The 22,819-nt window shown below is 55.2% G+C and overlaps 1 protein-coding gene and 2 pseudogenes across 2 annotated transcripts; all 3 read right to left on the reverse strand.

Moving 5' to 3' along the window:
- LOC119842653 overlaps positions 1–22,819 on the reverse strand; it is a 1,040,433-nt pseudogene that overhangs the window by 439,891 nt on the left and 577,723 nt on the right.
- On the reverse strand, positions 10,344–18,147 carry LOC119843263 (annotated as a pseudogene).
- On the reverse strand, positions 18,349–22,386 carry RPP21 (ribonuclease P/MRP subunit p21). Of its 2 annotated transcripts, none has more exons than XM_038372368.2 (6): positions 22,318–22,386; positions 20,921–20,994; positions 20,214–20,314; positions 19,985–20,067; positions 19,618–19,749; positions 18,349–18,983 (listed from the first exon to the last, which is right to left on the reverse strand). In XM_038372368.2, the coding sequence occupies exons 2-6, from the start codon at positions 20,975–20,977 to the stop codon at positions 18,826–18,828; spliced, it is 531 nt and encodes a 176-aa protein (XP_038228296.1). In that variant the 5' UTR covers positions 20,978–20,994; positions 22,318–22,386; the 3' UTR covers positions 18,349–18,825. The 2 variants fall into 2 exon arrangements, with proteins under 2 accessions (XP_038228296.1, XP_043353080.1); XM_043497145.1 differs by having other exon boundaries at positions 18,493–18,983; positions 22,260–22,323.

Genomic DNA, 22,819 nt, shown 5'->3' on the forward strand with positions numbered 1-22,819 from the left:
TTGACATCTGTTTGTGAACGGAAGAGTAGCCCAGAACTACTTGAGAACCCCAGATGGGCCAGGCCTCTGTAACAGAGGGCACTTTTCTGCTGCACTTTTTTCTCACAGATGGTGAGCAAAGAGAAATGGCTGGTATGGAGCAAGCCTCATTTGCATTTCAACTATGCAACAGTGTGGGTCATTTGGGTTAAAATACAGTTACATTGTGAGCGTGAGGGCAACAAGATGCCGTTGTCCCTGGTAGGAGATTGAGGGAGAAGAGAGGGACACTGATTGTGCAGAGGGTGAAGGGGTCACCCTGACCGATACCGTTATCAGGCACAGTTAGTTAAGAGCCTGGACAAACTTACAGCAGGGTCTGTTCTCTGGGGTGAGTCCATTTCTGATAGAATAGGCTGTTAAGGGTATGTCCACACTGCAATTAAAAACCTGTGGCTGGCCTGTGTTAGCTGACTCAGGCTTGTTGAGCAGAATTGGGCTAAGGAGCTGTTTAATTCCCATGTAGATGTTTGAGCTCATGCTGGAGCCTGAACCCTGGGACTTTACCATTTCGCGGGATCCCTGAGCCGGAACATCTATGTGGCAATTAAACCACCCCTTAGCCTAAGCTCCATGAACATGAGTCAGCTGATGGGTTTTAATTGCAGTGTAGATGCTTCCGAAGGGGTTCTGCATCCCATGGAGCTCCACAAAGAGTTGAGTAGAGGAAGCTTGGGGGCAACAGACAGCATGGAGCTGAGATGGCTTGGGCTGAAGCAGCAGGGAGAATAGCAGCTGCCAGCCTCCCAGTCAGATTTAGGGGAGGGTCTGTGTACCCAGCAATCAACACTGAATTCACAGCTCCAGGAGCAGCCCAGAAGTTGGAATAACTGTTAAGACTTTTCCCCAGGTGTCTTTAGTGAATTATTACCCTCTGGTTTTTCTCAAATTCATTCTGTTGTCTCTCCCCCATTCATAAAATTATTTTTGTTTTAAACCCCTGGATTCAGCCCTTGCAAGGGGCGAAGGATCGGTGCCTAGCAGGGGCACCCAGGATGGTACATGTAGTTTCCCCGCTTTTTGGGTGAGGGTATGAACTGGGGTTACTTAAGTCCTCAGACTGATTTCCCCTAGACAGCTGAACCCAGCCCTTTTTGCTGCTGCTGTCCATTGGCTGAATCATTTAAAAAATCCATTTCCCAAAACATGGAGGTTTTGACACTTGTTTTCCTTCCACATCAAAATGAAGCTGGTTGAAATTGAAGCGAAAGGTCCGTTTCCATGAAGCTTTCAGGGGGGAAGGTGATTCAGATTCGCCGTGGAATACATGCTCGGAACCAGACAGGAAGAGCCAACCCCATGCCAAGAGAACCAAGTGGTTTGAGTCTGTATAAGTTTTGATACCATCCTCATCACTGTAGTATCTGAGCATCTCCCAATAGCGCATTAAGCCAGGTGTCTACGCATCCATCACATGGTTTGTTCTCTTGTCCTCTACCCAGAGGAGGAGGGGTGCTGTGGAGCGTCTTGTTTCAGTAGCAACTTCAGATCTACCTGCTGCTGTGGGTTTGTTAGAGAAGGCCCGGCTGAAGACCTAGACCTTGCCCATGGAGAGGAACGGGGGGAGGTTTGGGATGCGCCTCGGTTCTTGGGGAAGTTCAGTAGGCACATGGCTGCAATGTGGATGACCCAGTTTAAAATCTGTGCTCTCAATCAGGTGTGCAGGCGTCTTTCTCTTGTCTCTCTCACTCGTCGACCAGAAACCCCATCCGGGACCTGAGCTACCTTCCTGACTGAAGCGTTAACAAAACAGGAGGGTTCTGTGGAAAGTGTCTCTTTCACTTTCTGATGGAAAAAGGTTTAGATGAGAAATTCCAGTCAGCTGGAGTCAGGATTCCTAGGTTCTATCCCCTGCTCTGGGAGGGGAGTTGGGTCTAGGGGGTTAGGCCGGGAAGCCAGGACTTCTGGGTTCTAATCCCAGGCTTATGATTGATTTGTGTAAATCTTCTCCCCATTGCATCGACTGTGAAATGTGTTTCCGATACGTAACCTCACAGTGTGAACTATAACTACCTTTGTGGAGGAATGGATCCTGGTGAACCTGCGCTAATAAGCGCTTTGATCTCACAATTAATGGGTTCGGCTTGATCTGTGCGGGAGGCTGTTTGCACATATGGGGGAGGCAGTTCAACCAGTGCTGACCCCAGTGTGGCACTAGGGGGGCTGTGCTGTAGGGAGCAGGATGGGGGCTCAGTAGGGGCCACTCTCCCCACACAGTCAGTGTTGACCCCAATACCCCAGTGCGGAGTAGGGGCCCACTTCGCTGAAGATGAAATGTAAAATACAGACCCAGACCCTGGCCCATCCAAAGCTCTAACCCACTAGACCTCACCCCCTCTAGGAGCTGTGGATAGAACCCAGGAGTCCTGGCACCACCACCCCCCCCCCCCGCCCCTGCCCTGCAGAATCTATTTCAGGAGACTAGTCGCCTCCCTGCAGGGACTGTTCTTGGTGTGGGCGGTTACTTCGAAACAGGTCTGCTCTGTCCCTCTAGCCAACTCAGACTATGCTCCCTGCACGGCTGTTCACTGGCACAGAAGGATAAAACCAGCCCCCAAGTCAGGAGTCTGCGTCGGTCCCAGCTCAGATCTCTGTGCTCCCCTGACGCAGCGCCTGCCCAATTCAGAGGAACCCAGCATGGCCTGGGCTCTGCTCCTTGAAGCCTCTGTCCTGTTCTGCCTCACACTGGGGGGGGTAAGTGCCGTTAGAGAGCTCGGGGGAACTCCACTCGGGGTGACAGGCCTGAGCGGCTCCTTGAGGCAGCGGACGCCTGTCTCCCCGAGCACCTAGAATAGATTTCAATAGTCCTGATACCCAGCCTCCCCCACTCTAACCACTAGAGCCCACTCCCCTCCCAGAGCCAATGATACAACCCCAGAGTCCTGCCTCCCAGCCCCCTTCCTCTAGACAAATGTGTGTTGGAGATGCTGAAATCAGCCCCTTAGTGTGGTGTCCATGTCCCTCTAATGAGCCAACTCAGATGCACGCGTCCAGTTGCCCTGGAAATGGCAGTGTCAATTAGTATCCCTGGAGGAGAGGGAGCTCTCCTTGGAGGACTCAGAGGTGTGGATGGAGATCGCCGGGCTCTGCCTGCCATGCCAGGGGTTACGTGCTCAATGCAGGCAGCTTTTACCAGGGGTTTGTCAACCTGGGGTGAGCAACCCCCGCAGTGCTGCTGAAAGAGGATGAATCACAGCCTCGGGTCCTCTCAGTCACGCATAGGCCACTTCCCTGGCACGTCTCGGGTCAGCAACCCACCAGATCTCTGTTCAGCCACAGAGATGTCTGGGGTAACCCAGCCAAACTGACAGAACCTCAGGAGGGGAAAAGTGGTGTCACTCCGCAATGTACAATGATTGGAGTGCAAGGGGCTGGGAGCCAGGACTTCTGGGTTCTATTCATGTCTTGGGGAGGGAAGTGAGGTCTTGGGGGTTAAAGCAGGGGATGCAGAGAGTCAGGACTTCTGGGTTCTATCCCTGGCTTGGGGGGGGGGGGGGGAATGGGGTCTAGTGGTTAGGGTGGGCTGCCTGTGGGGATGGTGGTTGGGGGGTGTTTGTGCCCATCTCTCACTGCATCTCCCCTTGCTCGCCCCCTACAGCCAGCAATCTGTGTTGCAGACAATGCGCCCTGGACAAACCCTATGTCGGTTGCCTCCCCCGAGTCACTGAGTGCACCCCTTAGGTTGGGCATTCATGCATGACTGTCAACCTCAGCTATAGTGAGTGGAGGGGAGGGCTACACTGGATTTTCTCTGTCCCAAATGCCCCCACCAGTACTGATCCTTACTCCTTTCTGGGCAAGTTGCTGTTTGGCTCTGGCCTGACTCCTTGTGGTCAGGCTCAGAACTGCAATGTGGGCTCTCAGCTCCCTCCTACCAAGCACTAACCCACCAGACCCCACTCCCTTCCCAAAGCTGGGGATAGAACCCAGGAATCCTGATGCCCAGTCCCCACCTGCTCTAACCATTTGACCCCCACTTCCCTCCTAGTCCTGGTAAAAGAACCCAGGAGTCCTGGCTGTATCAACATCCTATGAGCCAGGGGAGCTTTCAGCCAGCAACGGAGCAACTAAGCAGCCTTGGGTCGGGGTGCCCTGGTTTCTGATCCCCAGCCGTGCTCTGGGCTTTGGGGTGGTGTGTTCGAGTGGCATGGTTCTGAGCTCTGCCTCTCTGTCTCCCCCTGCAGGAGGTGAGGTGCAGTTCCTCATCCAGGGCTGCACCGTGAATCCCAGCCGCTGCGGGCTGGCGAAGGAGTTGTTGCACCCTGAGTACCAGATCAACATCACTTACTGCTCCCACGCCTCCTTCTGCAATGACTTGGGGTCCCGCTGCCTCTAGCAAGGGAGAGCGCTGAGTCCGGCCTGCCACCTGCCACCCTCCTCCATCCCTGCCTGTCCTCCGTCCCAGGCCCCTCCTTCCACTTCCGCAGTTCTCCAGCCATCCTCTTCACTGTTCACCCATCCCTCTCTCCCCATCTTCCATCCTCCCTCCACCTCCTTCCCTTCCGTCTTCCTCTCTCCCTTCTTCCCACCTGTCCTCCTTCTCTTCATTCATCCCTCTCTCCTCTTCTCTTCCTTCATCTGTCCTTCCTCCCTTCTTTTCTTCTCCCTTCTTCCCTTCCTCTTCCTCCTCCTCCTGATCTTCCCCCCGTCCACTCTTCCTCCATTGATGCTCCGGGTGTGAAACCTGCCCATGTTCCCCGATTCGCTGTGATTAATAAACCTCTTATGGGGTTGTACAGTTCTAGCTAACTGTAGAGCCTGGGGACAATATAGTCAGATAGAGTGGGGGTGGGGCTGGGAGTCAGGACTCTTGGGTTCTATCCTTGCCACTAGGAGGGGAGTGAGGTCTAGTGCAGTGGTCCCCAAACTGTGGGGCATGCCCCCGTGCAGGGCATGGAGGAATGTGCAGGGGGCACAGTGGGCCCAGGCCAGCCCCCAGGGGAGGCAGGGAGGGAGCGCCACCTAGCCTCGCTCCGGCCCTGGCCACAGCTCCAGTCCCAGCTGCACTCCCCCCCCTCCGGCTCCTTGCCCCAGCCCTGGCTCCTGGCCTAGACCATGGCTCAAGCTGAAGCGTTGGCTCCAGCCCTGACCGTGGACCTGGTTCCAGCCATGGCTCCTGGCCCCAGCCACTGCTCTGGCCCCGCTCCCAGCCCTGGCTCCCAACCGTGGCTCCCGGGGGGACACAACTGAAAAAGTTTAGGGATTACTGGTCTAGGGCTGAGACTCAGGACTCCGGGGCTCTAATCTTGGCTCTAGGAAGGGAGCAGAGTCTAATGGGCATGAGAGCCCTGGGGGTTGGGAGCCAGGACTCCTGGGTTCTATCCCTGGCTCTGGGAGGGGAGGGAGGTCTAATGCAGGAGGGCTGGGAGCTAGGATTCCTGGGGTCTATCCCGGGCTCTGGGAAAGAAATGGGGTCTCATGGGTGACAGCCAGGGGGAGCCAAGACTCCTGGGTTCTAATCCCCTCTCCACCCCTGAGTGGCCATGCCTCAGTTTCCTCCCCCTGTAAAATGGCAGGATACTGGCCCCATTGTGTACATGCTATATAAGTGCTGGTTATTGTCTCACTCCATAAATCCTTCTTATTTCTGAGTGTCTCATGGGTTCCCTGCCTCTGTCCAAACCCCCTTTGTTTGTGGGTTCCCTGTGCAATCCCCTGGACAAATCTCTCTGCTAGCTGGGATGGGACTGCGGTTCTCTATTTGCTCTGGCGGTGCCAGTGTTTCAGTTGCTCTGTATCTGCTTTGTCTGCGTCACAGCTTGTGGCTGGCTGGCATCCTAAAGCCCTTCCAATAAAGCTTCCCCTTCTCCACACCCTCTGTAGCGTGTCTCCCTGCTGGGCAAAACAATGGGGCAGCTGCCCAAACCCATCCTACCAAATCAGGACCCTATCCAGATGCCACAAAGGTTTGATGCAGATATTACCAGGGTCACGACCTAACTGAGAAAGCAGCCGAGCATGTTCTAGTGTTAGCGAAGCAAAGAATTGCAGAGTTTGAGGCCAAAAGGACCATTAGATCACCTAGTCTGATATTGTGTATAGAACATGCCATTATATTTCACCAGTCACCCCTGCACTAAGCCCAATAACTTGGGTCTAAGTACAACAAATCTTCCAGAATGTGGATCTGAAGCCAAACAAGACCCAGGAGACCTGGCTTAGTTCCCAGTTCTGCCACAGCCTCCCAATGTAACCTTGGGCAAGTCACTTCATCATTCTGTGCCTCGGTTTGCCCCCCCCCATACAGTAGGGATAATAATCCCTCCTTTGTCTATTTCAATGGGAAGCTCGTGGGGGCAGGGCATGTCTTTCACTGCATCTGTACACAGCCTAGCACAGTGGATAATGCATCTCGCTTGGTGACGCACATAATAAATAATAATAACAGAAGGCGTTTATTAAAGAAAGCAGCTACAGACCCAAACAGGCCTCTACAAAGCTCGTGCTCCAGCATGGTCTCCCTTGTTTACCAGGGACACCACATTGGCTGGAGTGATATGCTGCACACAGCGACATCTAATGGCTGAATGACATATTGCAAGGAAACATGCCTGGAGCGGTTTCAGAGTAGCAGCCGTGTTAGTCTGTATTCGCAAAAAGAAAAGGAGTACTTGTGGCACCTTAGAGACTAACACATTTATTAGAGCATAAGCTTTCGAGGTAGCCAATGCTAAGTGAATAGGATCATGTCTTCATCTAGTGGCCAGATGGAATTACTACAGCAGCCGCCTAATGACTCCCAGCTGGAGGAATTACTTTGCTCAGCTGGTAGAAGGGGTCTGGGATTTGATGCTACATGTCCTGGCTTCCTCCACGGGGATCAGTTCTCCTATTCCTCATGTTCTGTCCTGCTCAAGGGTTCAGCGGTTCTGTGGGTCTCAGCTGGGGGAGGAAACGCAGGTGTCATTCTCCCACTGAAAAGGCCAAAACAACCACAAACTGGGCTTGAGTCTGGGGCTCCTCCCACAGCATGTGGGTTCTGGGAACCTCAGGGGATGGGAGGGCACCCAAAAGGTGTCTGCTCCTCAAGGAGGCCAGAAGATTCCATGTTCATTTGAAAAGGGGGGAATGGGACATGAGGCCTTTCCCCTTTAAGGGGCACTAGCTCTGATCCAGCCCCAGAGGGAGAGGACTGGCTGGCTGAGAGGGGTGGGAGGACATAGGGCCTTTCCCCTTTAGGGCTGCTGTCCTCTCACCTCAGTGATGCTTACTGAGGAGGCCCAGCTTCTCGCTGAGCAGCGATGCCAAGAAGCCACAGTGCCAGGCAGGCAACATCCCCTCCACCTGGGGTGGCTCTGTGCTGATGCAGAAGAAGTTCTGCTCCATGGGGTTGTTGCAAGGGCCACTGCTTCATGCTCTCCTCCCTATCCCCATGGGGCTCTTGGGGAGAAATTCAGCACACCCCCACAGAGTTTCATACGGGGCAGGGGCAGGAACATGCTCTAGCTGCACACAGGGGTCGTTAGGAGCTAACTCGCAAAGTTCGACGCCTTTCCAAAATGGCTGCCATCCACTATTGTTCCCAATGACAGTGAAGCCACAGGCTGCCCTCGGTTAAGATGGCTGCTGTGTCCAGTTCATCTCATATGGGATGATGCTACAGGTTGCCCTTTATGTATATAGCAGCTGTCTCCCATTGTTCTCAATGAGACCGAAACCACAGGCTGCCCTCAATTATGATGGCTGCCACTGGCCTACAGCTCTTCTAGGTGGCACTGAGGCTGCCCCTAGTAAAGATGGCTCCATTACCCATTGTTTTCAATGGGACTAAAGCCAGGCTGCCTTCAGGGAAGATGGGCATCCTTTGTGTTCTCAGAGGGCTAGTGTGGGCCCAGAGGGATATAGCAGACTAGGGAAGGACACTAGGGTGGTAGGGAAACATGGGGGCATGGACAGGACGATCTAAACTGGAAGGAAGGCTGAAGCCACACTTTGCCCTTAGTTAAGATGGCTTCCATCTCACATCCTTCCACATAGGATGAAGGCACATGTTGCCCTGACTGAAAATGGCCACTATCTCCCATTGTTCTCAGTGCAATTGAAGCCACAACCCGTCCTGAATTATGATGCCTGCCATTTGCCTACAGCCCTTACTGGTAGAAGTGAGGCTGCCCCTAGCGAAGATGGCCACCACATCCCATTGTTCACAAGGACGCCAAAGACACTATGCCCTCACTCAGAATGGCCACAGTTCCATTATTCTTGATCTTAGAGAAGCTACAAGTTGCACTGAGTTATAATGGCCGCCATCTGCTTAGGTCCCTTGCAGGCTATGAGGCTGCTCCTTGTAAATGCGTCTACCACCTCCCATTGCTCCCAGAGGGGCAAGTAGCAAGGACGTTGCCTGTAGCAAAGATGGCTGAGTCATCCTGCGGGGCAAGCAACTCTTTGGCTCCCTCTGGAGGTGAAATGGGGGGTGGAGGCCACCTTCCTACCTACCGCGGGGCTAATTTGCATGCACCCATTCTCTAGCTCCCCCATGAGGGTACAGGAGGAAGAGGATGGTGCTTCTGCCCTGTTGGCAGGTGTAATTTGCATGTATCACTGAGGATCTCCATATTTGCATCTCCTCCGAGCACCCAAAACTGTTCAGTTAAGGCTTTCCCTGTGTTCCACACTCACAAGCTTTGTCACATTCACCATGTGACTGCAGGAATACGAATACGGCAGCAAGTGTGAAAACAAGTGAGAACTGGTGAAAAAGGCCTACCCTAACCTGGAAGTGAGTGGGCCCAGGTTGGACAGTGAGACCCAACTAATGGTGTTTTTAGGGGGTTTGCTTTGTAGTTTGATAATTTGATTTGAAAAATAGGACTGTTTTAAAGGACTGTTCAACAATGTACAGTAAAAAAAAATCTAAAAAATCATAAATACTGAAAAACATTCCTATTTCTATTGCTAATGTGAGAGGATCTAAATTAGCTGTTACCCTTCAAGAAAGAGATCTTAGAGTTATTGTAGAGAGGGTTCTGAAGCCATCTGGTCAGTGTGTGGTAGCAGTTTAAGAAAGCTAACAGAATATTTAGAATTGTTAGGAAAGGGACGAAAACAAAAAATATAATGCCATTCTATAAATCCATGGTACGCTCACAGCTTGAATGTTGTGTGCAGCTCTGGTCACCCCATCTCCAAGAAGATATATGAGAACTGGAAAAGGTACAGAGGAAGGCAACAGAAATGAGGAGGGGTGTGGAATGGCTTCCATAAGAAGAGAGATTTAGAAAGACTTGGGACTGTTCAAGGGACAGAGACAAGGGAGGAGGGAGATGAGAGCCGTCTATAAAATCATAAACAGTGTGGGGAAAGTGAATAAGGAATGATTTACTCCTTTACATAACACAAGAACCAGGAATCATCCAATGACATGAATAGGCAGCAGGGGTAAAACAAACAAAAGGAAGTATTTCTTCACACAATGCACAGACAACCTGTGGAACTCATTGCCAGGGGAGGTTGTGAAGAACAAAAGTATAATTGGGTTAAAAAAATAATTAGATACATTCAGGGAGGATTGGTCCATCAATGGCTATTGGCCAAGATGGTCAGGGATGCAACCCCATGATCTGGATGCCCCTAAAACTCTGACTGCCAGATGGTGGGCCTGGCCAACAGGGGATGGATCACTCAATAATTGCCCTGTTCTGTCATTCCTTCGGAAACATCTGGCACCAGCCACTGTCAGAAGACAGGATATTGGGCTAGCTGGACCACTGGGCTGACCCCTTAAGTTATGCTTGGATTCGTTTTGAATAAAACCTATAATGAGCTTCATTTGCAAAAAAGAAAATTAGCTGAGTGTTGTGAGCTAATCCCGTTAATGCACTGGTAAAGCAGCAATGAGTTACCACTGTTGTAGTCTAACAAATTTATTACACTGACAAAGGAAGGCTTTGAGCCAGCTAACTTTGGCTATTACCTTGATGCACTGGCAAGCAGGGATTTGAAAAGGCAGTCGCAGCCCTCCTTTAGCTCCAGTGTTGACCAGGGGACCGCTCCCCCTCCACAGTGACATCTAGTGGCCTGTTTATATACTGCGCATAAAGGTATCACTGTAGAGATGCTAGGACGAGGGATGTGTGTGTGTCGGATCTTGTCTCCATCTTTCAGAGTAGCAGCCGTGTTAGTCTGTATTCACAAAAAGAAAAGGAGTACTTGTGGCACCTTAGAGACTAACAAATTTATTAGAGCATAAGCTTTCGTGAGCTGCAGCTCACTTCATCGGATGCATTTGCTCACGAAAGCTTATTCTCTAATAAATTTGTTAGTCTCTAAGGTGCCACAAGTACTCCTTTTCTTTTTGCGAATACAGACTAACACGGCTGCTGCTCTGAAACCTACAACAAAAATGTTACTGACGCCCAGCTGGGAGAGTTAGGCCAAGATCCTCAAAGCTATTTAGGCAGCGAACTCCCATTCGGCACCTAAATACCCAAGAGAATCTGGGCCTAACTCCCATAGCTGAGATGGCAGAGGGGGTCTGGGCTTTTCCTGCTGCAGATCCTGTGTTTCTCCATGGTGCTCAGTCCTCCGGACGATCCCTCTCTCCTGCTGGTTCAGAGGTTCCTTTGGGCTGGGCTAAGAGAGAGGCATGGGGGGGGTTACTGACCCATCACGAAAAAGCCAGGCCTAGACTCAGGCAGCAGCCCATGGCATGTGAATTCTAGAGGCCCTGGGATGGGAGGGCTCCCCCCAGGTTTTGCCTGGAGGCCAGAAGAAAGCAGGAACTGACTCATGGGAGCATATTATGGGATCCTTTTCCCTCTGGGGGGCACCAGCTCCAATCCATCCCCAGGCGGGGAGACTGGCTGGCTCAGGCGCTCAGGGTTACAGGGTGACACAGCCCTTCACTGTTCCGGATTGTGCCCCAAATTGTGACATGCACCCTTGAGCCGCTGATAATCTGGGACCAGTGATGTCAAGAAGCCACAGAGCCGGGCGAGCGACATCTCCTCCACCTGGGGTGGCTCTGTTCCGATATGGAAAAAATTCTTTTCCATGGCATTGTAAAGAGGCCACTGCTCCCCGCTGCCTCCTGTCCCTATGGGGTTCCTGGGAGAAAATGCATCAGCATAGGGGGGAAAGGGAATGAATTCCAGCCACAAGGAGGAAGACAGGAGGATGCCCCGACCAGGTGTCCTTCACTCCAGCAGGTAGCAGCAAAGAGGGACAGGGACATACCCAGCTACCCACAGTCTCCAGCCAGCCTCATTGAGGCTTCCCACGAGCTAGGAAGGATCAAGAGCCAAACAATCCAGTTTTGCCCTCTTCCAAAATGGCCACCCCGCCACGTGTTTCTTCACGGGGCTGAAGTCGCAAGCTGTCCTCTGGTGATGAAGTGGGGAAATGGTGGCCACTCTCATGCCAGCTGCCAGGCTGATCTGAAATACAGTTCTCTGGCTCCGATGGGGAAGTGGCAGGGGCTCAGGACCAGCTGGTGGGTGTAATTTGCATAGACATCCCAAGCAGCATGCAGTACCCCCCAGCTGCATAACTCGGGACTTCCCCAGCTTCCATGCTCACTATCTATCTTATATTGGCTGTGTGAGCACAGGGACATGAACAGGGTGGAAAGGCTGAGAACCGGTGGATGTTAGAGATTGGGGAGCATGGCTCACCCTAACCTGGGAGTCAATGGACCCTGGTTGACTAGTTAGGACAAAGTCAATGTCAGATTTCAGAGGGGCAGGGGGGAGAGCTTTGTTGTTTTATTTAGAGTGCTAGCTGTAGGGGTTTGGGGAGAAAGCAATAGCCTAAAGAGGGGTGTCATGATCTAGTAATAATTGACTCTATTGCTGGTAGGGCTGGATTCCACCTGTCCTGGGGACACTGAATTTGAACATGGGTTTGCTGGAGGATTCTCTGCTCCTTGAAGTCTTTAAACCATGATTTGAGGACTTCAATAGCTCAGACATAGGTGAAAGGTTTATTGCAGGAGTGGGTGGGTGAGATTCTGTGGCCTGCGTTGTGCAGGAGGTCAGACTAGATTATCATAATGGTCCCTTCTGACCTTAATATCTATGAATCTATGAGAGAAGCTGAAAGTGCAAGTAGATCCAAGCTGGCTGGCACTCAGGGTTGCAACTTCTTAGGGGTTCCCTTACCCGCTCCTGGCAAACTCTGCCCAGTATGCATCTGACGAAGTGGTTATTCACCCACGAAATCTCATGAGCCAATACGTCTGTTAGTCTATAAGGTGCCACAGGACTCTTTGCCGCTCTGCCCAGTAGCGCATCATCCTGCTGCTCAGCATCACCTTGGCCTCCGTGTGCATGTGGTTGACTCCCTCCATGTATGCCAGCATCCCGAACAGGTAGGGCACCCCCATCCATTTGGGGGAAGACAAGCCTCTGGGGTGGCAGGTGAAGCTGTAGACTTACATGGGAACCGCCAGCCTCTGCCATCTGCCCAGCCATCTTGGCTATGGGGCACACCACATGATAATCACTGACAACATGAGCCATGGTGCGGTGGTACCACGCCGGGCCCTGCCTCTCCTGGCTGTACCACTGTGCCACTGCCTGGACGGGCTTCCATGGCAGCCCCAGCATTGTCACCCTCAGCACCTTCAGCAGCTCCTCCCAGCTCACGTGGCTGGTGTTCACCGTGATGAAGTTACGGGCACCAATGATTATGTAGGAGCCTTTGTTAGCTGTGACGCCGGCCAGGAGGGGTATAGGCTGGCTGTGCCCGGCCTCCAGACGTCTCGGTGGCTCATCGGGAAGGAAATCCCCGTCGACGGTCGGCACAGACACAGGCATGGACATAATGCATTTCCCAAAGTCTCCCAGCTCCTTCCCCTGCAGGCAGCCCACCAGGGCAGTGTCATTGAAATCGGTGCAACCTAGTTCACAGCCCAGCGCCTGACCTATCTTCTTGGCCGCTTCTGGGCTAATCCAGGCCCAGGGAGAGCCAGGGGCACCACTCTGCAGCCCGGCATGGGCAAAGAGGGGCCGGCTCCCCGGCGAGAGGAGATGGAAGCTGACCGAGGCAGCCCCAGCGCTCTGGCCAAAGAGCATCAAACAGGCCGGGTTCCCACCGAAGGTGGCCTCATTGTCCCGCAGCCAGCGCAGCACCAGGCACTGGTCCCACAGGCCAGCATTCTCTGGGGCAGCTGGGGGCAGGGACAAGAAGCCCAGTGCCCCAGCCGGTAGTTCATGGAGGCCACAATCATGTTCTCAGTGGCGGCTAAGAAGCAGCAGTCTTGGAGCTCCATGGAGGCTGCACCTATGAAGAACCTCCCGCTCTGGATCCAGACAAGGACGGGGACCGGCGTGGGGGGCCAGGGATGGGGCACCCAGATGTTGAGGAAGAGGCAGTCCTCAGACTGCAGCATTTTGGGCATCCATGTATAGGCATCAGGGTAAGCAGAGGCTGGGGGCAGGCATTGCCGAAGCTGGTGGCCTCCAGGACGTGGCTCCAGGGCTGGTAGGGAAACGGTTTCTGGAAGCGCAAGGCCCCCATGGTGGAGCTCAGCATAGGGGACGCCCAGGAAGGCCGTCACTGTGCCGGAGCCGGACGGGAGGCACTTGCCCCGGATGGGGCTGCTGGTGGTGAGCACCACGGTGCCGTCATCATTGGGGCCTGGCAGAGAGAGGAGGAGCAGGCAGGGGACCACGGGGAGGAGTCCCAGCATCGCGGCAGCTAGAAGGGAACCCCCCCCCAAGAGGGAGTTACAAGGAACGGGATCTGCGACCTTTCCCCTCTAGGAGAGCGCTGGTTCCAATCCAAACCCAGGTCAGGGGGGAATGGCTGGCTCAGGGAGTGGGGAATGGGATATGGGGCCTCTCCCCTGCTGCGGGAATTTCTGTGCTGCAGCCCTACTTATTGAAACCCTCATGCGAGCAGGAAGCCTGACTCCCCTTTGGTAAACACCTTCTCCGGTCAGCCACCCCCTCAACACCAGCCTGCCCCAGGCTCCAGCTCTCTTCTGAGCTCCCAGATCTGTATCACCGCACTTTGCCTTCTGCACCATTTCCTTCTGCAGGCAACTAGAGGCCCCTTTATGCCAGGGGAAAATGCCGAAAGGCTGGGAAAAAAATCCACATGCCCCCTCCCAGAGCTGAAGAGAGAATCCAGGAATCCAGGCTCCCAGCCTCCTTTGTTCTAACCCACTAGACACCACTCCCTTCCCAGAGCTGGGGAGAGAACCCTGATTGATAGGACTTCTGGGTTCTGGCCCCAGCTCGGGGAGGGGAGTGGGGTCTAATGGTTAGACCAGACAGGGCTGGGAGTCAGGACTCCTGGGTTCTCTCCCCAGCATGGTGAGGACAGTGGGGTCTAGGAGTTGGAGCAGGGGGGACGGGGGCTGGGAGTGAGGATTCCTGGGTTCTCTCCCAGCTCAGGGAGGGGAGTGGGGTCTGGGAGGTTAGAGCCAAGTGAGGCTGGGCGTCAGGACTCCTGGGTTCCATCCCCAGCTCTCAGGGTGGGGTCTGTGGAAGGGGTATTAGCTGGGAAGCTACCGGTCGAGTTCCCAATTCCAGCTCCCCTGACACCAGTCACCCCTTGACCACTCTGTGCCCATCGCAGAGCCTGAGGGACACCCCCCACCCCTGGCTACGCAGACTCTCCTGCCTGGCTCGCTACTGCAGGCACGGCTCTGTGGCTCCCAACTCAGTGCAAGGAGGGGGGATCTGCTGATGCTGGAGCCAAGCGGTTCTCGTCTCTGGCACTGAGAGCACCAGCCAGGGAGCAGCCACCCGAGTTTATTCACCCTGGCAGCAGCAAGCTCGCTGGGCTGTGCACAACTAGGGCTCAGGTTCAAGGTGGCTGGAGGGATCCCGGGACAGGGTCCACGGGCTCAGAGACCCAGTTCAGCACCTCTGGGGTACGGTAGCAGGGTCACAGGCTCACTGTGAAATGTAGCCACCTCAGGGATGGGGCAGCTGAGGACCAGCCGCACGGCACCGCTGCCTTGGGCATGCTTGCCACTCCTGAGATGCAGCTGGCTCTGGGGTGGGACAGAGGGGTAACAGGAGGTGAAGGGGAAATCCCATGGCCAGTTCAACCCACAGCTGGATTTTGGTGGAGCCAGAAGGGAAGCCTCTTTGGGGGGAAGGGACAGGACATTTTATACATGAGGGGTCAGGGTTCCAGCTGTGTCTTGGATCTGAAATGGAAAAAAGACAAGAGGTAGGCGAAGACGTTCATCCTGCCCACAAGCCAGGGGTGGCCACGAGCACATTCTCAGGGATGGCTGGGACGCGCCGGTTGTTGGCATCCAGGGAGACCCACGGGGGGATTCAGGGTGGGAGCCGCGATGCGGCACCCGGCCATTGAGGAAGAGGCAAGGGTGGCAGCACCATTGGATGCCCACTTGGCCCCGTCCACGCAGCTAAAAACACCTATATCCTCCTCTGGCTGGAGGCAGGCGCTGGCCTCCAGGGCCAGTGGGGAAGCAGTTTGGGGCTCGGCCTAGGGGACACCCAGGAAGGCTGGCCCTGTGTCAGAGCCGGCTGGGTGGCGCTTGTCCCGGCTGGGGCTGCTGGTGGTAAACACCATGGTGCTGTCATTGGAGGCAGGCCAGGGCCCAGCAGGAAGAGGAGAAGCAGGCAACCCCATGGGTACGTGGGGAGAGCCCCCAGCCCCACCGCCTGCTGTATTAACAGGGGTTAGCAAACTCCTTTGCGGGCAGGACAGAGGATGGGTGCCAAACAGACCAGGCAGCCTGCCATGGATCTGCCGCTTGCATGGAAATGAGACGTGTCATCCCCAGGAGGGCACAGGGCAGGATCAAGGGGGCCAGACCAAGAGGGCCAGCACAATGCTCTGAACCACCCTGAATTAGGTGCGGGCTAGTGGGTTAGAATGGGGGTGCTGAGGGCCAGGACTCCTGGGTTCTATCCCCAGCTCTGGGAGGGGAGTGGGGGCTAGTGGGTTAGAGCAGGTGGTACTGATGGCCAGGACTCCTGGGTTCTCTTCCTCACTCCAGGAGGAGGGCGGAGTTTGGGACAACACGCTGCATATCCTTGGGAGACCTTCTTGAATTAAGTTTAAGTATCTTTGGGGTCTGTTGTGATCATTGGACATAAAAATGTCCCCCATTTGTAAGTTTAATTGTGAGAAGTGTGGGAAAGTTTATCAGAGGTCACACTAACCTAGGACAGTTTGCTTGGCAGAGAATTAACCATGAAATAGAAGTCTAGCTGTTTTTCAATAAACGCACCATGTTAGGAACAGGTGCAAGAAAAACCAGACAAAAATGGAATCAGTCCAGACAGCAGGGACCCTGCTCATGCAAATCACTGAGTGTGGTGAGGTCAAACTTAACAAACAAGTAAATGTGGGAACAAAGTTACCAATGCCGAATGTGGCCTTCCGGAAATGGATTTAATTGGTGGCCAAAATAATGAGGAGAAACTCTCCCCCACTTGTACTCCTTTTTGGGGGGCTGCTTAAAAAGAGACACTGAAAAAACCAAAAGAATCATTCTCATCCCCCCACCTGGACATCGCCCCTTATCTCAGCTTCCGGGACCCCGGCAGCAAACCAGATTAAGGGATTTTCATCCCCAGAGGGAGCCCGGCCTCCTCGCTCCTGGTTTTCACCTCCGCGTGTTAGGGTTCCTAAGGCATCCAGCACCACAAAACCACGTAGGATCCTGTATGGTTTTTCCTTCCCTTGTCCTGTTGCCTTCTGCCCCCCTCCTCCAACCTCCATCCTGTCTCTCATTCTTTCTGCTTCCCACCTGCACGGCTGCAGCACCGCCACATGAGAGGACCCCAGCCCTGCCTAAGGAGAAAAGCCCCTGGAAGGATAAGGTCTTTTCTGCAGCCATAATGCAAGGCCTAAAGCTTTCATCTGCAGCCAGATTAAAAGAGCAGAGGAGAAGCAGGAAGTCACATCCTCACATTCCATCTAAATTACATTAAAACGATGTAATATCCGGCTGTTAAGAAGGACACCCCGTCCTAATGGCCCCTACTATCAACAGATAAAGAAACAGATCTTAAGATGGTTAAAGAAAACTTAGTTTGGTAGCATTCTGTCTGGCAAGAAATCACTTATCAATAGTTGTGGTTGGGAAATCCTCATTTCTTTATTGTTTTGTCATTATGGTCCCTACTTCCTTATTGTTTGTCTGGATGAGCTCTGCCTGGTTCTTTGGTTATGTCTGTCTGTTGTATAATTAATTTTGCTAGGTGTAAATTAATTAAGGTGGTGGGGTAGGATTGGTTAGAGAATTTTGTCAGGATTGGTTAGTAAAATTTTAGTATATTGATTGGTTAAGGTCGAGCTAAGAGGGCTCTAGTTTCACTCTATAAACTGGGTCCAACAGAAAGTTCTTGGGGAACCAACTTCAGGCAACAGCCCCAAGATCACAGCTGCCCGACCTCAATGACACTGTTCAGAAACTAGGGGCCCCCAGATGGACCTGATCCTGACTGGCCATCAAGAAAAGTTCATCTGTCTTATTGGGAGTGGTGAGCATTGCATGTGTACCATGTGCAGTCTGGTTTGTAGTGATTCTTAATAAATAGAGGTTACATAGGATATTACTGTGCAGGGCTCTTTCACTGGTAAAAGACCCCATAAACCTGCAAAAGATTAAGCCCGGAGTCCACAGGGAAAAGGTGTTTGCTCTGAGTCTGCGGGAAAAGGGTGTTAGCCCAGAGCCCATGGAGGAGTTGAGCCTGGAGCCCACGGAAGGGTAAAGTTAGGTGCTTTTCACCTGGAGCCCTAGGAACTGGGAAAGGGTGGGGGCAATGTTCCCTCTAATTTTTGACAGGCCGGGTGCACAAAAAGGTTCTTCTGTGCAAATTGTTGCGCTTCTGTGCAAATTTTTGTGCACGCGGTGTTTCACCATGTGCGTGGGGTTTAGGATCTGTGTGCATACACACACTCGCCCAGTTTAGAGGGAACAAAGTGGGTGTGGCTGCCTAAACCCTAAGAGGGTTACACCTTGAGCCCTAGAAATTGGGTAAAGGTGGGTGTCCTAGAGTGTGTAACAGAGAATTTTGTGTGGGGAACACCCCACCCAGCTGATGGCCCAAACCGGGAAGCGAACCAAGGGCCAAGTAAGAAGTGCCGACCAGCCCATGGGAAGCGTTTGCTCCCCTGGACGTCCCAGTCCCTAGTATTCCCACTGGTAACTGTAAAGGGTTTCTCCTATCAGTCCCTGATCAAGTCTAGCCAGGACCATATAGTCCCTCCGTCCTTGAACTACCCCCCAGGAGTCCCCTCCACTGTATTCCCTCCTTCCCCTACACGTAATCCTAGAGGGGTTCTGTCCGTTACGGTCCCCCCTCCCACCAGCTTGTTTTAAGCCCATAAAAGATCATGCGGCAGGAAACGTGCTTCTAAAAATACACAGAGATGCAATTTGTTTTTATGTTTATAAATAGACAAGGTCCCCAAAAAACCCCCACCGAATCAGAACTGACGCCCACTAGACGGGAAAGGCCCCATGTCTCATTCCCCACCCCCTGAGCCAGCCAGTCCCCCATCCTGGGGCAGGATTGGAGCCAGCGCCCCCTAGAGGGGAAAGGCCCCATGTCTCATTCCCCACCCCCTGAGCCAGCCAGTCCCCCATCCTGGGGCGAGATGGGAGCTGGTGCCCCACAGAGGGGAAAGGTCCCGTACCCCATTGCCCATCCCCTGAGCCAGCCAGTGCCCCAGGAGTGGATAGTTTCAAGGGAGTCATTTCTCTTCCTCCCCCTTTTCAAATCAGTCTTGGCATCTCTCTCACAAATGGATTCTCCTAAAACCTGCTCCAGGCCTGTCCTTACCAGCCCCCGGCTGGGATCAGGCCCCAAGCCACTGGCCCCTGCTCACGGCCATCCCCGGGGGTTACCTCCTGCTTGGGCCACCTTTCCCCACCCGGGTCCCGGCCTCTGCAGTCCCCTGTGGAGTGGGGCGGCTCTCGAGACCAGAGGCCACACTGCGGGTTTTGGCCTTCTGTGCTGAGGGCTCCTTCGGGGAATCCTGGGGGGCTGCAGGTTTCTGGTCTGGAGGGGAAGAGATGAGATGGAGATGCAGAAAATTCTAACTGCTCCCCTGTCCCCAAATTCTCTCCTCCCCCTCTTGAACCTGATATCCCCCCTACATGGCTACCCCACCCCCCAGGCCAACCCCAGCTCCTCCCCCACCGCCAGATCCCCTCCCCAAAGTCCCCCCGCTTGGTTCAGTCCCAGCTCTTCCCCACACCAATCCCAGCTCCCCCCGAAATCCCCATACCCCTCTCAAAACAACCCAGCTCCTCTCCCCCACCCCCAATCCCTTCCTGGCTGATCCCAGATTCCACCCCCACCCAAACTCCCCATGGACTGATCCCACACCAATCCCAGCTCTGACCGACCCTCCAAGCTTCTCCTCCCTCCAATCCCCCCCAACTGATACAAGCTTCATACCCCCCAGACCAATCCCGGCTCTTCCCCCACCCCAATCCATACCACTCTGTGACCAATCCCCCCCAGATCAATCCAGCCCCCTCCCCACACAGTGACAAAACAATCCAGAGCCCAGCAACCCCCTGACCCAATCCTCCCTGCTGAGTCTTGCCTCCAGATGCCCCACTCCTCCTCTCAGGGGCTCCAGCCCCACACCGCCTCTGTTAACCCTTTGGATGCTGCCCCCTCTCACCGGCTTGGGGCTGGTTCTCCAGCAGAGCCTCAGGCTGCTCCGCCCACAGCTTATACCCTGGGTTGCTTGGGAAGCGCTTGGTCTGGCCACAGCAGAGACACCGTATGACTGACCAACGCCGGCCGCGGTGCCCTGGTTGGGGGGGTGGAGTGGGGAGTCAGGGAAGGGACCAGGCACAGACAGACATGCATGGGGAGAGGCTTTGCCACCTGACCCCATCGCCCTCTTAGGGTCCTGACTCCCAGCCCCTCCCGCTCTAACCACTACGCCCCACTCCCCTCCCAGAGCTGGGGATAGAACCCAGGAGTCCGGGCTCCCAGCCACCCAGAGCAGTACTGATCCCTCCCCGCTAGGGGGCGGCACTCACTTCTCTGGCGCACCGTGGAGCTGATGCCAGGGACCAGGAGGGAGGAGCAGGATTTGCAGATGGTTCTCTTCACCGATGGGTCCCTGAGGGGGAAAACACAGACAGGGGCTGGGCCTGGGGAGATGGGCTCCTAGAGGGGAAAGGCCCCATGGCCCAGTGTCCCGCCCCCTGGGGCCAGATGGGAGCTGGTGCGTCCTCAAGGGGAAAGGCCCCGTACCCCGACACTCACTGTCTCAGAACGAGCCTGCGGCTGATGCTGCGCTGTGCATGGCAGTAGAATCGCGCCAGGGCCTGGTTCTCGGGGTTCTGGGCGAGGACGCAGTGAGCCGCCTGAGGAGTGGGCGGGGGGAAAAAAGAGATGCAGAGTGAGGGAAACAGCCCCACATCTCCCCCTGCTCCATGTCGCCTCCAAACCTTCCCTCCCCTAGCCCCACGTCAATCTCCTCCCAGCCCCACATCACCCCACCATTACCCCCTCGCCCATGTCATCCTACCGATCTCCCCTCCCCCAGCCCCATGTTGCTACCCCCAGTCCCACTGATCCCCCAACCCCATCTCCCCCCACCAGTTCCCCCTCCCACCGATTCCCCTCTCCCCCAGCCTCATCTCCATCCAAACTCCCCTCGCCCAGTCCCATATCACTCTCCCCCCCCCCCATCTTCCCCGGTTCCACATGAACCCTTTGCCCTACCAATCCCCTCCCTCCCAGTCACCCCTTCCTCCAATCCCTCCCAACCCCCACCCCACATGCAGACACTCCAACCCTCTTTCCCCATGCTCTATTCAGGAATCCTGGAGGGAGCCCCAGAAATCCCCCCTCCCCAGGCTCCAGAGACCCACAGCCCTGGGGCTAGGGGGAATTGCTCCCAGGGTCTCTCTTAGGGGTGTAACCCCCGTCCCCGCTGGGATCCCAGCACTAGGGGGCACCAACTTCACCTGGTAGAGGAAGCTGAGCCTCTGGAAAGCCTCTTTATCCTTCACCTGGGCTGACATCGTGGTGGGGGGCAGATCTGGAATGGGGGAAAATACTTGAGGGGAGGCAGCCAGTCCCCTAAGGGGCTGTTAGCTGCCCCTCCCCCAGCCAGCTCCATGCTGCCTCCAGCAATTACCCCAGGTGGGGGCACTTTCACAATCCACCCCATTTCTAGCAACTCCACACACACACACACACAGCTGGGATCTGTCCCCAAAAAACAGGGAGTTTCTGGGCTTTGTTATTCTTCCAAAAGGGGCAGCAGACCCCTTCCCCCCACAATACCAGAATGGGGCCCTGCTGCTCTCTTGCTCCCCCCCCATAGGGTTAGACCTGCTTCCCTCAGATCACCCCAACAGAACATCTCCCACCTCCTTGTTAAACCCCCATCCCCTCCAAAATCCTCCTTCATCTCCAGCCCTTATATACCCCTCCCCTCCCAGCCCCCTCCGCCAGACTCCTATCTTTTCCCCTGCCACCCGTTCCCCAGATCCCCTCCCCGCCAGTCCCCTCCTCCAGACCTATTCTCCCCTCTCCTGCCAGCCCCCTCCGCCATCTCTATTCTCCCCTCCCCTGCCAGCCCCCTCCCCAGATCCCCTCCCCGCCAGTCCCCTCCTCCATCTCTATTCTCCCCTCTCCTGCCAGCCCCCTCCGCCATCTCTATTCTCCCCTCCCCTGCCAGCCCCCTCCCCAGATCCCCTCCCCGCCAGCCCCCTCCGCCATCTCTATTCTCCCCTCCCCTGCCAGCCCCCTCCCCAGATCCCCTCCCCGCCAGCCCCCTCCTCCATCTCTATTCTCCCCTCCCCTGCCAGCCCCCTCCCCAGATGCCCTCCCCTGCCAGCTCCCTCCTCCATCTCTATTCTCCCCTCCCCTGCCAGCCCCCTCCCCAGATCCCCTCCCCGCCAGTCCCCTCCGCCATCTCTATTCTCCCCTCCCATGCCAGCCCCCTCCCCAGATCCCCTCCCCGCCAGCCCCCTGCTCCATCTCTATTCTCCCCTCCCCGCCAGCCCCCTCCCCAGATCCCCTCCCCGCCAGTCCCCTCCGCCATCTCTATTCTCCCCTCACCTGCCAGCCCCCTCCCCAGATCCCCTCCCCACCAGCCCTCTCCGCCATCTCTATTCTCCCCTTCCCTGCCAGCCCCCTCCCCAGATCCCCTCCCCACCAGCCCCCTCCTCCATCTCTATTCTCCCCTCCCCTGCCAGCCCCCTCCCAGATCCCCTCCCCCCCATCCTCCTACCAGCCTCCTCTCGCAGATCCCCCTCCCAGCCCCTCAGCCTTCTTTCTCCAGTCCCCCTTATTTACCCCCTAGATCCCCTTCCTGGCTGTACCCCCCCAGCCCCCTCCCCCGTTTTCCCCGGACCTCAGTCACATGGAGACACCAACAGCTGCAGCCTCTTCCCGCCCGGCCCAGCCCCCAGCTGACGTAGCTGCAGCAGCAGCAAAGGCCTCTGGGAAATGTAGTTCCCCAGCCTGCCAGGCTCTGCCGCACACCATGGGGCGCGGGGGGGGACACCCCTTCCTCCTGCACCTGCCCCCTCGGGTTCCCCCAGCTCTCCCCCGCCTAGGCGGGACTCAGCACAGCCCTGACCCTCTGCTGGTCATTCCCCCTCCCTCCAGCCCCCTCCGCTCTGCCCTGGCAGTCAGTACTGACCCCAATGCCCCAGTGCAGCGCTAGGGGGCGCTCTGCTGCAGGGAGCGGGGTGGGGGCTCAGTGGGGGGCATTTTTACTTTGCCTAATTTCAGATAATATGTGGCTGGTTCCTTTTTTTGCAAGGCTGGATTGACTGCGTTGTGTTGGCTCGATCCCAGCTGAGGCAAATATGTATTGCCGTCCCTGGAATTCATCCTGTGGTTTTCACTGG

The sequence above is a fragment of the Dermochelys coriacea genome, chromosome 14 (assembly GCF_009764565.3).
Source record: "Dermochelys coriacea isolate rDerCor1 chromosome 14, rDerCor1.pri.v4, whole genome shotgun sequence".
In the NCBI taxonomy this organism is placed as follows: domain Eukaryota; kingdom Metazoa; phylum Chordata; order Testudines; family Dermochelyidae; genus Dermochelys; species Dermochelys coriacea.